The sequence below is a fragment of the Balaenoptera borealis genome, assembly GCF_965194805.1.
Source record: "Balaenoptera borealis genome assembly, chromosome: 5".
Classification (NCBI taxonomy): Eukaryota; Metazoa; Chordata; class Mammalia; order Artiodactyla; family Balaenopteridae; genus Balaenoptera; species Balaenoptera borealis.
The window spans coordinates 45998349-46012751 of NC_138862.1; the positions used below are offsets into that span (position 1 = coordinate 45998349).

The 14403-nt window shown below is 40.5% G+C and overlaps 1 protein-coding gene across 4 annotated transcripts in view; it reads left to right on the top strand.

Annotated features, from left to right (window-relative positions):
* CRYBG3 (crystallin beta-gamma domain containing 3) overlaps positions 1-14403 on the top strand; it is a 111459-nt gene continuing 97056 nt past the window's right edge. For all 4 annotated transcript variants that reach the window (XR_014244697.1, XR_014244698.1, XM_082392023.1 and 1 more), the window contains exon 1: positions 1-265. Coding sequence is in view for 2 of the 4 variants with exons in the window: in XM_082392023.1 (XP_082248149.1) it covers positions 117-265 (149 nt within the window). In the remaining 2 variants the exon portion in view is untranslated. The remainder of the gene's footprint in view (positions 266-14403) is intronic.

Below are 14403 nucleotides of genomic sequence, written 5' to 3' on the forward strand. Positions count from 1 at the left end.
GCCCGCGCCGAGTCAGTCCTGCTCTCGCCGGGTCCCGCGGCGCCGGTCTCAGGGCGCAGGACACCGTCTCGCGCGTTCCCCGGAAACGGCCGCGGACCGGCTGCCGCGCCGGGGAGATGTCCGGCGGCCGGAGGAGGGGCGGCGCCCCCTGGCACAGCTTCTCCCGGTTCTTCGCTCCCCGAAGCCCTTCCCGGGACAAGGAAGAGGAAGAGGAGGAGAGGCCGGGGACAAGCCAGCCGCCCGCGCCGGGCCGGGGCGCAGCCAGGTGGGAGCTCCGGGGGGGGACGTCGGGGGGCCCTGCGCCGACTCGCGGGACGGGGGACTCCCGGCCCCGGTGCCCGCAGCCAGCCGCTCTCGGCCAGGCTGCGCTCGTCACTTTCTGTTCTTCCTCCATTGCTCAAGTTTCGTCCTTCTCGTCCAGTTCTCGTGCCGCATCGCTTGGTTTGTTAAATCCGGGTGAAGTTCGTGACCCGAGGCCGGGCCAGCCCGCGGGGCGCTCTGCCTCCCCACCTCCCCTCCCCGGATGTGATTCGGTTCCCGTCCCACAGTCGCGTCTGTTCTCCAAGTTCTGCGGCAAAAGCGAGTCCCCCGGCGTCCTGCCGACAGTAATGGGAAACAGTTGTGAGCCGAGCCATCCGCCAGGGCAAAGAGGGCGCGATCCTAAAACCACTTCTGTGGGAAAGGTAACGCTTTGGAGCGCCACCCCCTTGGCTGGGATTTTGCCATTTTATTCATAGTTTATCAAAATGATATTTTTTTTTTAAAAAAAGAATGGTGATGCTGAGTTCCCAAGACTCCATCAAAATGTAAAACCCTCGCTAGGCTTATTTACCATTGCCTGACATTTAAATGATGCCGCCCTTCTCTCCCATGTCTCTTCGGAAACATCTGCCTCAAGTTCCCAGACAGATTCCAGAAACCAGGACTCGAGCTGTCTTGGTTTCAGTAATGAAAACTTGCCCCTTCTCTGCAGTCTTTTTTTCCTTCTTCACCTGCTGCTGTAAAATCGAAATTAAAAAAAAAAAATTCATGTATAATAAAACTACCTATTCCTGAGTCCTTTCATCTGTCCCGAGGAAGAGGGGTTAAGTGATATACAACTCGCTGTTTTAAACTTTTGATGGCAAGAGAGGCTTACGGCTCCGTCTTCCCCCAATTTGCACTAGAAGGTCACTCATGTGATTGAAAGGACGCTCTCCAGAAAGCTGTGTTTACTTCAGATGTTAAAGGATTCGTGGAGGGCTTCAAAGAAAAATGGATAGGAAACAACTGTAACTGTAACTGAGCTGATTCCATCAATATTCATTCAGGTCTTGTGGTTTGATTCTAGTCGTTTATATGTTCCTCAGTTTCCCTATTTGTGAAACATTTCTATTATGACCATCTGTTAATAAAATGCCACATCTTTCCAAGAAAGCTCCTATAATATTTGGAAAACTTCTCCTGGGAAGCTTCAGCTATTATTGCCCTATTAAGAGAAAATTTAAAATTCAGAGTTAACACAGTAGTTAAAAATAGTTTTGAAGTCTGACAGGACTCAACCAGAATGTCAGAATGCTGGTGTGGGCAGACAGCCTGTGGTGCCTGCCATCACTGTAACAGCACTAACAGTCTTGGATAATATGGAGGCAGTGTTTAAAAGAAATCCCAAGTAGACTCAGCAAAAGTTGGAAACTTGTGTCAGTGTTAGCAGGGAACAGGCAGGCCAGTTTCAGGTTTATATCAGAATTGTCCTGAAACCCTGCCTGCTGCCCTGCCCTATTTTGGCTTTTTAGGCACTTCTCAAATCTCTTTTCTCTCTGGAGCTAACCACTACAGCCACTTGTCTCTTGTCTCCTTACCACTTCTCCATTCTCATCTCCAGAGAGGCACCCACTGTGGCTTTTTGACAATGAGAAATTTAATTGTGCTTATATGAACACTAATTGTGTCCTCATCTTTTTTAGAACTTGCCAGATGTTAAGGGGATAGCAGATAATCCTTTGTGTGGGTGTTTTACCTTTTAAATGAGTTTAAATCTTTCTTTTCAAGGATATAAACAGACACAAAGGCTTTATTGAAAGTTTAATGAAACAAATGGAAACAATGTCCTAGTAACACAACACCCTGGTGTTAACAAGATTGGAAACAGAATTGCGATCTGTCACTGTGATCTTATTTCAAAATGAAGGGGGTTTTGGCTGTTTATTTTAGAGGCAGTAAGAACTTTTGGTTTTAGTGGGAGGCTGGTTTACCTTTTGTACTGGTGATTTTAGATGCAGGAGAGTCTGTTCAGACACGAGGGGCTTGGTGTGGCAGGGATGTAAAGATGACAGAAAAAGGTCCTTTCTCTCAAGGAACTGGGAGAAGGGAAGAAGACCACTTGAAAACAGTCATCCTACCATCTATGGTGTGTCTGGCACATTACAATTGACAGAGTGCTTTTAATAATATTACACTTTGAGGTTGGACAGACCTGTACAATCAGTATTTTCATTTTACTATGAGAAACAGTTAAAGAAACTTCCCCGAAGTCTCACAGCTGCTTTTCAGTTAATGAACAAGTATTAAGTCCTATGCAGTGCCTGCAACTCTGAGCCCCCTTAACATACATTAAGGATTAATCTCTGCGTTCTGACTTTTCCATGTACTCAAAACAAAATGCATTCTCTCAAACTTGGGTTGTATAGTCTCTGTTTCTGCACTTCCAGTGTTGGCTTACGTGAATTTTGTGACGTAACTTGTGTGTGTACAAATACAAATGGGACATAAATTCCTTAAGAACAGAATTCCTTAACAATTTCTTAAGAACAGAATTAAAAATTAAACACAAACGTAACCACAAGACCAATAAAAGTAAAATTTACAGCATTATCCTAACAGCTGTTTTTTGGCTACTCACAAAATGCATATGGTACCGACTGGGACAAACACAAGTTTTTTGGGGCTTGCTAGGACTGTAGCACTGTGTACCATGCCATGATTCAGGTTGTCCAATATTTCCCTATTTGAACCATAGGAAAACTTTTGCTTTTATCGTGTGCTGTAATTTATTTGGGCATCATTTGCTGTGAACACATCATTTTTATATTGTGTTCACTGCTGTCCTCATTAACCTTCAGCAGTTAAAGAAGGCCTGTTTGCATCAACACTGTTGTATATGGGAATTCAGGTGTTGGCAATGGACTTACATTTCAGTACTTATGTCTTGGGTGGTTGACCAGATCCAGGAAGTGTTTATATTAATTTGTTTTAGGTTTTATAGAGATGAAAACTGCAACTGAATTCAATTCACTGCTCTAATGTTTAGCCCAGTTTATGAGCATGCAATGAATGGACTCATTAGAAGTGATAGGGGAGAGCAGGGAGGGCTTCGTGGTGGAGGTGGTTTTACCTGGGCCTTCAAGGCACTGGTGTTTTCCACAGGTAGAGAATTTAGCCACGAAGAGAGAAACAGGGAGTGGGTCTTCTAGGCTGAGCAAAGGCCTTCAGAGGTTATGATCTCTTGGGGGCTGTATACATTAGTGGGGCAGAGTGAAAGAGGCGTTAATGTATATATTAGTGGGGCAGAGTGAAAGAGGGGCAGAGTGAAAGAGGGGCAGAGTGAAAGAGGCAGAGTGAAGAGACGTTATCCAAAGAGGCAGAGTGAAAGAAAGCTAGATTAGCGCTGGGCCACAAAGAGTGTTTGGCTCTCGATTTAAAGCTTAGAGAATTTTTGTGAAGGTCTTTTAAACAGATGCTGCTAAACTGAAATTTGGAGGATACCTGCCTTCTAATTTTCCCTACTTTGAGATGATTGCTCAGTTTTGTTTCTTTGCTATATCGCACATGATGGACGTGTTTAAAATGAGCTCTGTACAATGTTCGTAAACTCGGGAGGGGGATAGTAAGGCGAGAACAGCATTTATCAAGGGCCCACTGTGCACTTCCTCCTGGGCTGGGTACTTTTACTTGCATTGTCTCATTTAAACGTCACTCTCAGCCTGGAAGGTTGGTATGCTTATCACTATTCTGACAGTTGAGCAAACTGAGGATGATAAGGTTCTTAGGTGTGGACACTGTTGGCATCTTGGGTGGAACAATTCTTTGTTGAACTGGGCTCTCCTGTCCTTTGCAGGACATTTGGCATCTGTAGCCCCGCCCACTAATTGCCAGTTGCATCCTCCAGTCATTGGGAGAACTCAAAACACCTCCACCCAGGTGGGTGGCAGGGAGAGTGATAGCACTCCCAGTGGAGAACGATTTACTCCAAATCATGACAGGAGTAAGTTTCAGGGGTGAGATTTGAAATTGGGTCTCTCAGACTCAGAAGCTCTGATTCTTTTTCCACACCATTCTGCCCACCACCCTGCTGAACTATGCTCCTTCAAAATACATCTGAATATGTAAGTCAGTTGGACCTTTCCTTCCTTTATTCCAGAATGGGTAACGCTGTGGCCCATTTCACATATACTCTTTTTGGCTGTTCCTTTGAGCATCCCAATATAGTGCTATTGATAGAAGGTAAGACAGGATCACTAGACCCAAGGCAGGGCTGTGTCTCATCTTGGTGTCCCCTTTACCTAGCTCAGGTGAGGGAGTGAATCTCTGTTGAGGAGCATTAAAGCACTTATTACTGGTTTTAAGCGAGGGTTAGTACACTCGTACCCTTACGGTGGGCATTTTGAAACATGGGGGCACCATCATAAAGCTCTCTAGACAGAGTGTTTGGCTATTGATTTAAAGTTCAGAGAATATTTGCTTTTCACCATGGCTGAGTGTGATTGATAAATGGGTAGAGCCAGGATGCTAATGGGATGTAGTGCAGGAGATAGTCTCATAAAAAATGTCAATAATGCCCCTGATACCAGCATGAAAACTGTTGGCCTTCAAGTTAAATGTTGACCACAGCATCAGTTATGTAAGGAAAAGGAGCTTTGTTCTCCGAATTTTTATCATGATTGCATTTTCATTTATTTGAAAGCACTATAGAGAATAATTGGTAACTAGTTTAGTGGAATAAGAGATACCTATGTGGTGTTGAAGGACCACATCTGTAGTTCATGCCTTCAGCAATAAAGATGACTGGAAAATTCCAGAAGTCCTCAGCCCTGTGTATTTTGTGAGAATCTTGAGCTTCCAGGTTAATGGAAAGCACAGAACCTACCTATGGCAGTGGAGTAGAAATATAGACTGTTTTATGGTGTTGAAACCATACTTTTTTTCAAGTGAGATTTCTGACTTTTGGGCTTAACAGGGTGTCTGCCAGATGTCTACCTTGGGGATTCTGTTTCTTGCTGAGGAAACTCCTTGAAAGCTAACTCAATTGTACACTGTAAACGGGTTCAAGTTGCAAGTGTACCTCAAATTGGCCTGCAGTAAATTTAATCAGCACTTCTAACTTTGAAAGTTCTGATTAAGCAAACATTTTTGGGGTTTTTTTTTCATCTCAGTGGAAAATATGTAAAAAGGATAATAGCACATTCTGTAAAGTAAGAGGAAAATAATACTCCCTCAGTAAAATATTTTGTTTCCTAACCAGAGTTTTGATGAAATACACTGACATGCAGATATACCAGAAATGCCAGTACAACTGTGGTAGCAAGAAAACATAGGTTGACATAAATTGAAACTCAGGAAAGTAATCCAGGCTCTCTACTGAAAAGAGAGTATCAGCATGAAGTAAAAGTTAGAGTCTTATATTTTTTTAGTCTGTTCATTCCATAAATTTGAGTGACTGCTACTTGTCAAGTATGTTGCTAACGAGTGGGATACAAAGATGAATGAAAGACCAAAACTGCCCTCAGAGAGTTCCTAAATTAATGGAGGAGATAAACATGTATGTCTCTATTTTCCAGATGAGCTCATTATGTGCCAAACATGTATTTGGGGCGTGTGACATGTGGTTCAGAACGCACGTACTGTATCATGAGGGTCAGACGTGGTATGAAGACTTTCTCATACGAAGTGTCCTCTCGCTGCTCTGACCTTCTCTCTGAGCATGGTTTGATGAGCAGCCTTGGCCAAGGCAGACTAGTGGGGAGATGCGGCAGTAACTATACCAGCAGGGATGGAAGTGCTTTCCCTCAGTCCCACCTGCTCCTCCTTGACTCAGCAAGTCTTACATGGAGGCAGAAAAGCGCATCCTTTCAAAAATCAGCATTCCAAGTAAGCCGAGATCCTTATACAAAATGGCTTGGTGTTGATAGAGAAATAAGTTGAAGTTTTATGACCAGAAATAACTAATTCTTACTGTTTATTTGGCAGTTGTGAAGGCCAAGTACTGGTACAACTCCAGCAGGATTACCTCTCAGTGTATAACCCCTGGGGGTATGTAATTGGAAATATCCCAAAGCAGCGAGAAACAACTGTTTGCTTAGTCAAGTGTTTCTTTTGCCTGACAGATTAATGATGACAAAACTAAACCACGCTTAAACTGGAGATTGGGATTGAAATATATATACATGAATGAAATATGTAATGAAATAGATAACTAATATGTATGAAATAGATAATAACCTGCTGTATAAAAAATAAATAAAATTCAGAAATTCAAAAAAAACAAAAACCTAAACCACCCTTAATTGAGGCCCTAATAAGATCCAAGCCCTATGCTTGGGGCTTTAAACATATACATTCACTTAATCCTCAAAGCAACCTTGTGAGTGAGGAATCTTTACTCCATTTTACAGATAACGCAATTTAAGGCTTGGAGAGGTCCAATAACTAATCAAAAGTGTCAACATCTTGTGGCAGAGTAAGGAGTCGAATTCTCCTTCCTGAATTCAAAGCCTACAGCATCATGTGACTACATCCCCTGCTTAACTTGGGAAGACCCAAACAGAAGGCAGGCCTTAGAAAATGGTATTGAATGGAAATAAAAAACAATGGCATGCAGCTGGATGTCTGCCCAGATGGCCTGGGTCAGTGCTCTGTACAATAAAGAATTTATGGTCCTGGCAGTTGAGAGAGGAAAATATATACACTTATACAACTTATAAATTTATATTTGAACACATAAAAAGAGTCAATCATCTCCTTCGAAAAAGATACAGATTATGACTAGCAAGATACCATATTCCACCTGTTTGATAATCAAAACTTGAGTTTGTTGGCAGGAACTCTCATACACTACTAGAGGGAGTGTAAATTGATACGCCACTTTGGAGGGCAATTTGACAAGTTCTATCAGTATTATACATTCAGATACTCTGATTTAACAGTTCCCTTCTAGGAATTCCATTGGCTGTATACAGTTTGCAAACAGGCCAAAAGTTGCCTCTACAAGTTTAGTCATTGCAGTGTTGTTTTAATTAGCAAAAGATGAAAAATAAAGTGTAATCCCATCAATAGTGGACTAATTGGTAAATTGTGGTATATCCATGTAGTGGAATATTACACAGCTGTCAAAAAGAATGATAAAGCTTTTTATGTACTGATAAGAAAATGTCTCTTAGATACATTAAGTAAAAAAATTAAAAAAGCAAGATACAAACCACTGTGTATAGTATGCTCCTGTTTGCATATGAAAATGGGGAAGTATGAAAAAAGTCTGTTACCAGTGTTGTGTTAACTACTTAGGGAAGATGAGAGACTGGGTGAATTAATGAGGAACAGGAGGGAGAATTTTCATTTTAGACCTTCTTATACTTAAAAACAATTATGTGAATTATCTATTTCAGAAAAAAAAAGACTGGTTATGACCTAGTGAATATCTCTGTATAAAAGAGGAAAAAAGAGAGAGAATTTATAATCCTGAGTTGGCAAAAATTCTCCAAAGAAAGAATGAACTCCATTAACGTGTTCAAGTGAGAAAAGTTATGATTAAGGCTATAAGTAAATGGAATATTTATAATGCAGAAAAATTAGATATTTTGATACTTTCTACAGGTATGAGGAAGGCTTATGCATTATTAATCTGCAATGTGAAACTGGGTGGAGGTAACAGAGCATCAGAAATATCAACTCATTTTTGTGAGATCACCTAAATCATCTGCTTTAAGTAGCAGTGTGACTCTGGGCAATTCATTAGCTCTCTGTCTTTGATTATAAAGCGAGGGAGGTGGACCTCATTGCTAAGGTCTCTTCCAGCTTTACCATGCCAGCCAAAACTCCATAGGATAATAGATGTGTACAAAATAAAGAAGTATGCCTTATAGATTAGGAAGACTTTTGTTTTACTGGAAAGGTTACATATGAATATGCATTGGGTATTTCCTCTCTGTAGTTCTAACATTTTCATCAGTTGATTTGAAAACCTCACCAATGTTTTAACAAGAATTCATTTGGTACCACTTGTGCCAGGCCCTGTACTAGCCTATGGGAATCCAGTGCAGCATGGTCTTTGGTTCAAAACACTCCTGCAGTTTTGTGGGAAAGGCAGACATAGCACAAATCTTTCTTTTCCTCTTAAAATAAGTACCAAGGTGTCTCACGGGGCTGTGGAGCATTTAACAGGTGTAGGCCCATTCTTGAGACTCTCTTCTTAGAGGAAACAGTTTTAATCTCGTTTAAGCTGTTTCTTCTGGCCTTTCTGTTCATGTGTCTCTTTACTATTCTTTCTTGATTTGTAAACTTTAGACAGTTTATATTGATTTCTGGTGATGGTAGATGAGGACTTAGCTATTTTACACCTCTTCCCACTTCCCTTTATTCATTCAGCCAAAATAAGTGTTATAATTTTGGGATTAAATCAAAAGTCAACCTTTCCGTGTATATAAAATACAGTTTTGTTTAGAGTAGTACAACATGCTTTTGAAGGAGCACATCTTTTATGTGTTCTTTATGACAAGTAGCACAAATGGTAGTGCCAGAAATGACATGAAAATGGTATTTGAATGCTCTCACAAATACTAATTTTGTGTGATTTCTACATGATATGTTAGAAATTTCTGCTTTGCTCTTTGTACTAAAATTTATACAAAACATGGATGCTACCCTTAGTGGCAGATCATAATTTTTTATAACTTCCATGCTTCTTATGACAAGGAATGAAATACTTTGAATTTTAAATTTTGATAACTGGGAATAGGTTGGGTGAGATGTAAACTCTCAGCCTTTTATTGTCTTCGTTGTTGAAGCACAAAGGATCATACCCTGGCTGGAGGGGTGGCATTGTGCTGTATTTCAGTCAAAGCTGAAAATATGTATGGTAATAATTTTGATTGTTCCATTGTTCTAGGTAGGTAGATAGGGATCTTATTTGGCAATGTTGTGTTTATTATGATACAGAGAAATTGCCATTATGAAATATTTGTACTGTTGGTATTTAGTTATTTGTCTACTTAAAATTTGCTAGCATTTTTTCACTTACTTGTTTTTGTGTTTTAAAATCAACTACAATACTTGTTCTTTCTTCCTTTAGATAGTAATATATGCTTTTCTAAAACAGCTATGAAATTATAAGAAATCAAAAAGAAAAAAAGCACAACTCATACATAACCCTATCCACCCAGAGACGAGCACTCTTCTTCTAGATCATTTCCTATGTGCATGTCTACATGTATACATATTTTTAGAAAAAGTAAAAATTCTCTTCAGGATTTTGAAACCTGAATTTTTTTTTTCACTTAACAATGGTGCTTTGTCATTTTCTACAATAGTACATATACTTTTACAAATTATAAAGATAATTTTAACCCTTTAAAAAATCTTAGATGGGTCTTTACTTTTCAGAATCTAGTTTGAATATCTAAATGTGTCTCTGCTTACAGAGGGTTTGTATTCCAATGGGAAAGTTATATAGATTTATATATAATGTGCTTTGAAGTAAAATAAAGCTGGGTGAGGGAAGAGGACATGATGGAAGTAGTGAGTCTGTAATAAGGTACAGAGAGGATGGTCATGAAAGGCCTCTCTATTGGGTAACATTTGACCCAAGACCTGCATGATATTTGGAAGTAAGGACATGAGCAAATCAGAGGAAAGGTCTTTCCAGGAAGAACGAAGAGCCAGTTTCAAGGTTCTGGGGCAGGACCATGTTGGCACAGATGCCAGAATAGGCAGAGACAACAGAATGGAAGGGAGCCAGGGGCCAGATGAGGTAGGTCTTGGTAAGGAGTTGAGATGATGAGATTACTTTTTTTAAAAAAAGTAATCACTGGGGCATGGGTTTATATGTATTTGTATGTTTGTATATTCTCACACAGTTTATCAGCTTATTGGTATCCAGAAGAATTGACAAAGGAGGAAGAATTTGAGCTGGAGGCAAGGTCAGCCTTGGTCCGCTCTGGGAAGACCCAGTCTCACCTGTCCTTGGATCTCCAGTGCTCCTCCCTCAGTACAGTTTGTTGAATGGTACACACACGAATGGGTGTCCCATTTTAGACAGCAGCTAGAATACTGCTTTGAGTTCATGTCACAGCAAAGGTTCAGGGTATTGATTCTTTGTTTTTTTTTTTTAAGATATCTTATTACTCTCTTTTTTTTTTTTAATTTTTATTTATTTATTTATTTATGGTTGTGTTGGGTCTTCATTTCTGTGCGAGGGCTCTCTCTAGTTGCGGGGGCCACTCTTCATCGCGGTGCGCGGGCCTCTCACTATCGCGGCCTCTCTTGTTGCAGAGCACAAGCTCCAGACGCGCAGGCTCAGTAGTTGTGGCTCACGGGCCCAGCTGCTCCGCGGCATGTGGGATCTTCCCAGACCAGGGCTCGAACCCATGTCCCCTGCATTGGCAGGCAGATTCTCAACCACTGCGCCACCAGAGAAGCCCTCTTTTTTTTTTTTTTTTAATAATTATTTATTTATTTGTTGCACCTGGTCTTAGTTGCGGAGGGGTATTGATTCTTGTGAGGTGGGTCACGAATGTTCAGAATCTGAAGGGTATGAGGAAGAAGACTTTGGGAGAATAGAGCAGTTGCTGATGTCATGTGTAGATGGACAGCTCAGGTCACATCAAACAGACTGAGTTTCTCTATAGCCTGTGATTAAACTGTAATTATGGGTCTTGTTTTGGGAGCATGTGATGGGAACAGGAAGTAAATAAGCTTCAAGGTGGATACATAAATTATAGGAGAGGGTTGACATTATGGGGAAGGGACTGTCAGAAGCTCTAAGACTGCAAAGCCGTGAAGCTTCATAATCATGTCTGTTACCTCTCCTCTTTGCTCCCAGTTTCTCTCCAAAGAGTTCTGAAATTCAGACGCCACATGTTTGGGCTAAAATACATGCTGTTTGTCTTAAAAGTGCAGCATTTTGTTACCTTTTAATTTGAAACCCAGAAATAGCCATAACCACCTGTTTTATATTCTGTTAATAGTCATTAAAAAAAAAAATACAAGTACTACTCTACTGCTAGCAGTCACTGTTTATGAATGGACAGTTTTCCAGATGGTTGTTTGGAAATTGTCGGTGTGGAACTGTCTTTATTCCCATAGAAGCAGGGTTGGAGATGCTGGGTGGGATCCCAGGCCAGTGCACAAAAGTCAGTCTAATCCATAATGTACCTGCAGTATAGCAGTGAGCAAAGAGAACTCTAGAGCTTGTCATGTGAAGATGTGTTTCTAAGAGCCCCAAGGTAGTGTAGATGCCACAGGGAATGAGCAGACCCCTTGGAAGGTGTGAGGGTAACTATGTTTAAGGACCCAAGTGAGGGATGAGACGGAGCAGCCCAAGGGAATAGAGGACAGACCCCGGGTCGGCCTCAGTCACTTTGAAATAAGGGACAGTAGAAGTTTCTGCCTCCTTGTTGTAATGCCCTGATATCAGTTTTGACTGAGTTGGTTTCTTGGTCACAGTCTTTTTCTTCCTTTACCACAGAAGCCTCCAGGTTAGTCTCCCTGTTCCTTTTTCCACTCACTCTGCTTATTGAAGGATCACATGGGATTTTAGATCTGGCAGAGTGCTGATCTGACACTTCCAATGTACATATTTGAAAAAATCAGATCCAGAAAGAAGCATTTTGACTGAAGTGGCTTTTGTCCCTAAGGTGCCATCCCTGAAACAGACCTACATCCGTTTTGTTTTGTTTTACGTCTGGCATAGAGTAAGTGGTTGCTTAATGACTGTAAGTTGGATTCCTGGTTTTCAGACATGGTCTAAATATGTTTGCTTCAAAAATGAGGAGCTTCTGTGTCACTTTGACCTTGATATTTATCTGGACCATTTTGAAAGAGTAATTTCCAGAGTTCTGTTAGCTAAGTAAGATGAGGCTATTAAAATTCAAGGTAGTCTTATTTGTGCCTATGTGTGATTATGATTACTGCCCCTAACCCCCTGCCATGAGCCGAATGTGTGCTTTCTAAAAATACTACTATTGAAATAATTCCTGGGTCCCAAAGGGGGTTAAATTGTGAAAGAACAATAGGAAAGGCTTGTCGTCTTTCTTAACGTTTGAGATCATCTGAATTCGAAATGTTTCTTTCTCTTGTATTTTTGAGAGTCTGAGAGTACCACTCCAAGCCTTTCGAGACTTTTCTGTTAATGTTTCTTCTTCTTCTCCTTCCTCCTCCTCCTAAGTTGACATCTAGGTATGCAGCGTTTTGAGTGTCTTTATAGATTCTAATTTTTTTGTGTTTTGTTTGTAAATCAATTGAAAATACCCTTGTTCCTATTGAGTAATTTTCTTCTCACAGCCCTACTCCCCTCTTTATACCTTTAGAGAAAGATGATGCAGGATGAGAGTGGATGGTACATGCTCTCAAGAGACTTATACTAGTATTTCATTAAGGAAAAAAGACTAATGTGTATTATTCCATTGTTCCCAATGGAATAGTGTTTTCTGATTAAGCACACATAACTGGAGACTGTTTAATATCAGTTATTTTAAAAATTCATTTAACAAACAATATTTGAGTGCCTTCACACTGTCAGGCACGATGCTAGGCTCTGGGATACAGCCATGAATGATACCGTTCCTGAGTTAAATGAGTTCAAGTTCTAGTTAGACAAATGGACAACCACCCAGTCATTACCAGCAGAAACGTATGAGGGGTATCACTGAGCGCAGTGGGAGCACAAAAAATACAGGTTAATGGACTTCCCTCGTGGTGCAGTGGTTAAGAATCTGCCTGCCAATGCAGGGGACAGGGGTTCGAGCCCTGGTCCGAGAAGATCCCACATGCCGCAGAGCAACTAAGCCTGTGCGCCACAACTACTGAGCCTGCGCTCTAGAGCCTGCGAGCCACAACTACTGAGCCCGCGTGCTACAACTACTGAAGCCCGCGCCCCTAGAGCCTGTGCTCTGCAAGAGGAGAAGCCACTGCAGTGAGAAGCCCACGCACCACAACGAAGGGTAGCCCCCGCTCTCAGCAACTGGAGAAAGCCCACTCCCAGCAACGAAGACCCAACAGAGCCAAAAATAAATAAATAAATGAATAAATTTATTTAAAAAAAATACAGGTTAAGCTAGAACTAAATTGTAAAGGATTAAGAGTTGGACAGGGTGGGGAAGGATGTTGCAGGCAGGAGAAGAAAGTGGTTTGCTGGCATGTGAATTTGGTGCATTCTGAGAATGGGAATTAGTTCTATGTGACAGGTGTGTCTGCGGCCAGGAAGTGAATAACTTTCTATATCTATATCAAGGACTCTTCATTTTATTCATCAGCTGATGGAGATTTATTGAAGGAGTTTTCTAACAGAAGAGTGTCATGGTCAGATTAACGATCACTTTGACCAGGAAGAATGGATTGAAGCAGAGTGATCCTGAAGATGTCAGAGACAAATGAAGAAGGGACTCTAGTAATCTGGGAAGGAAGTGGGGAAAGCTTATCTGAAGCAGTGATTTTTATACTTAACCCCAAATTTTAAAATATTGTTTGTTTTAAAACTCAACACATTTTAAAATTTTGATTTAGCAGTAAGATTAGTGAAACATAAACATAGGATATAAGTTTCAGAAAGTTTTACGAAGTGTCAAGTATTACTTCTTTTGGTGATTTCAGCTTTAAATTCTTCAGTTGTTTGCGCAATGCAAAATACTTATGTGCTGACTTACAACTGTGTTTTTCTGGTATTTTGTGTGTGTTTATAGTGTGGAAATGATTATAGCTACTTGAAAATACTGAGTTCTGCCTTAAATCCCATGGACACCAGGCTGCATTTTCTGCAGAGTTTTTGTATTGGAAAAGACACTTTTACCATTTTCATTTACAATTTCACTAAGGCAGTAAGTTTATAGAATACCCTGTAAACACTCTAAATAAGTGTACTTTCAGAAATCTTGAAGCAAGAACTAGGATACTAAAATGCCTATTGTATGTTTAGATAGTTTTTAGGTCATTCAAAATAGATTGTAGTTAGAGAATACACTTATAAAATCACCATAATCAGTAGTATTCATGATTATACTCCAAATTTTTATATCATGCTCTTTTTATGTGTATTTTGCCAGTCTCTTTTCCTTGATTTGAGCTTAAATAGACAAGTATTAATTGACATTTAATTTAAAAAACCTGATTTGTAAATAACCTTGTGGCAAAAGATTAGCCTAGTAAAATAGGAAAAAA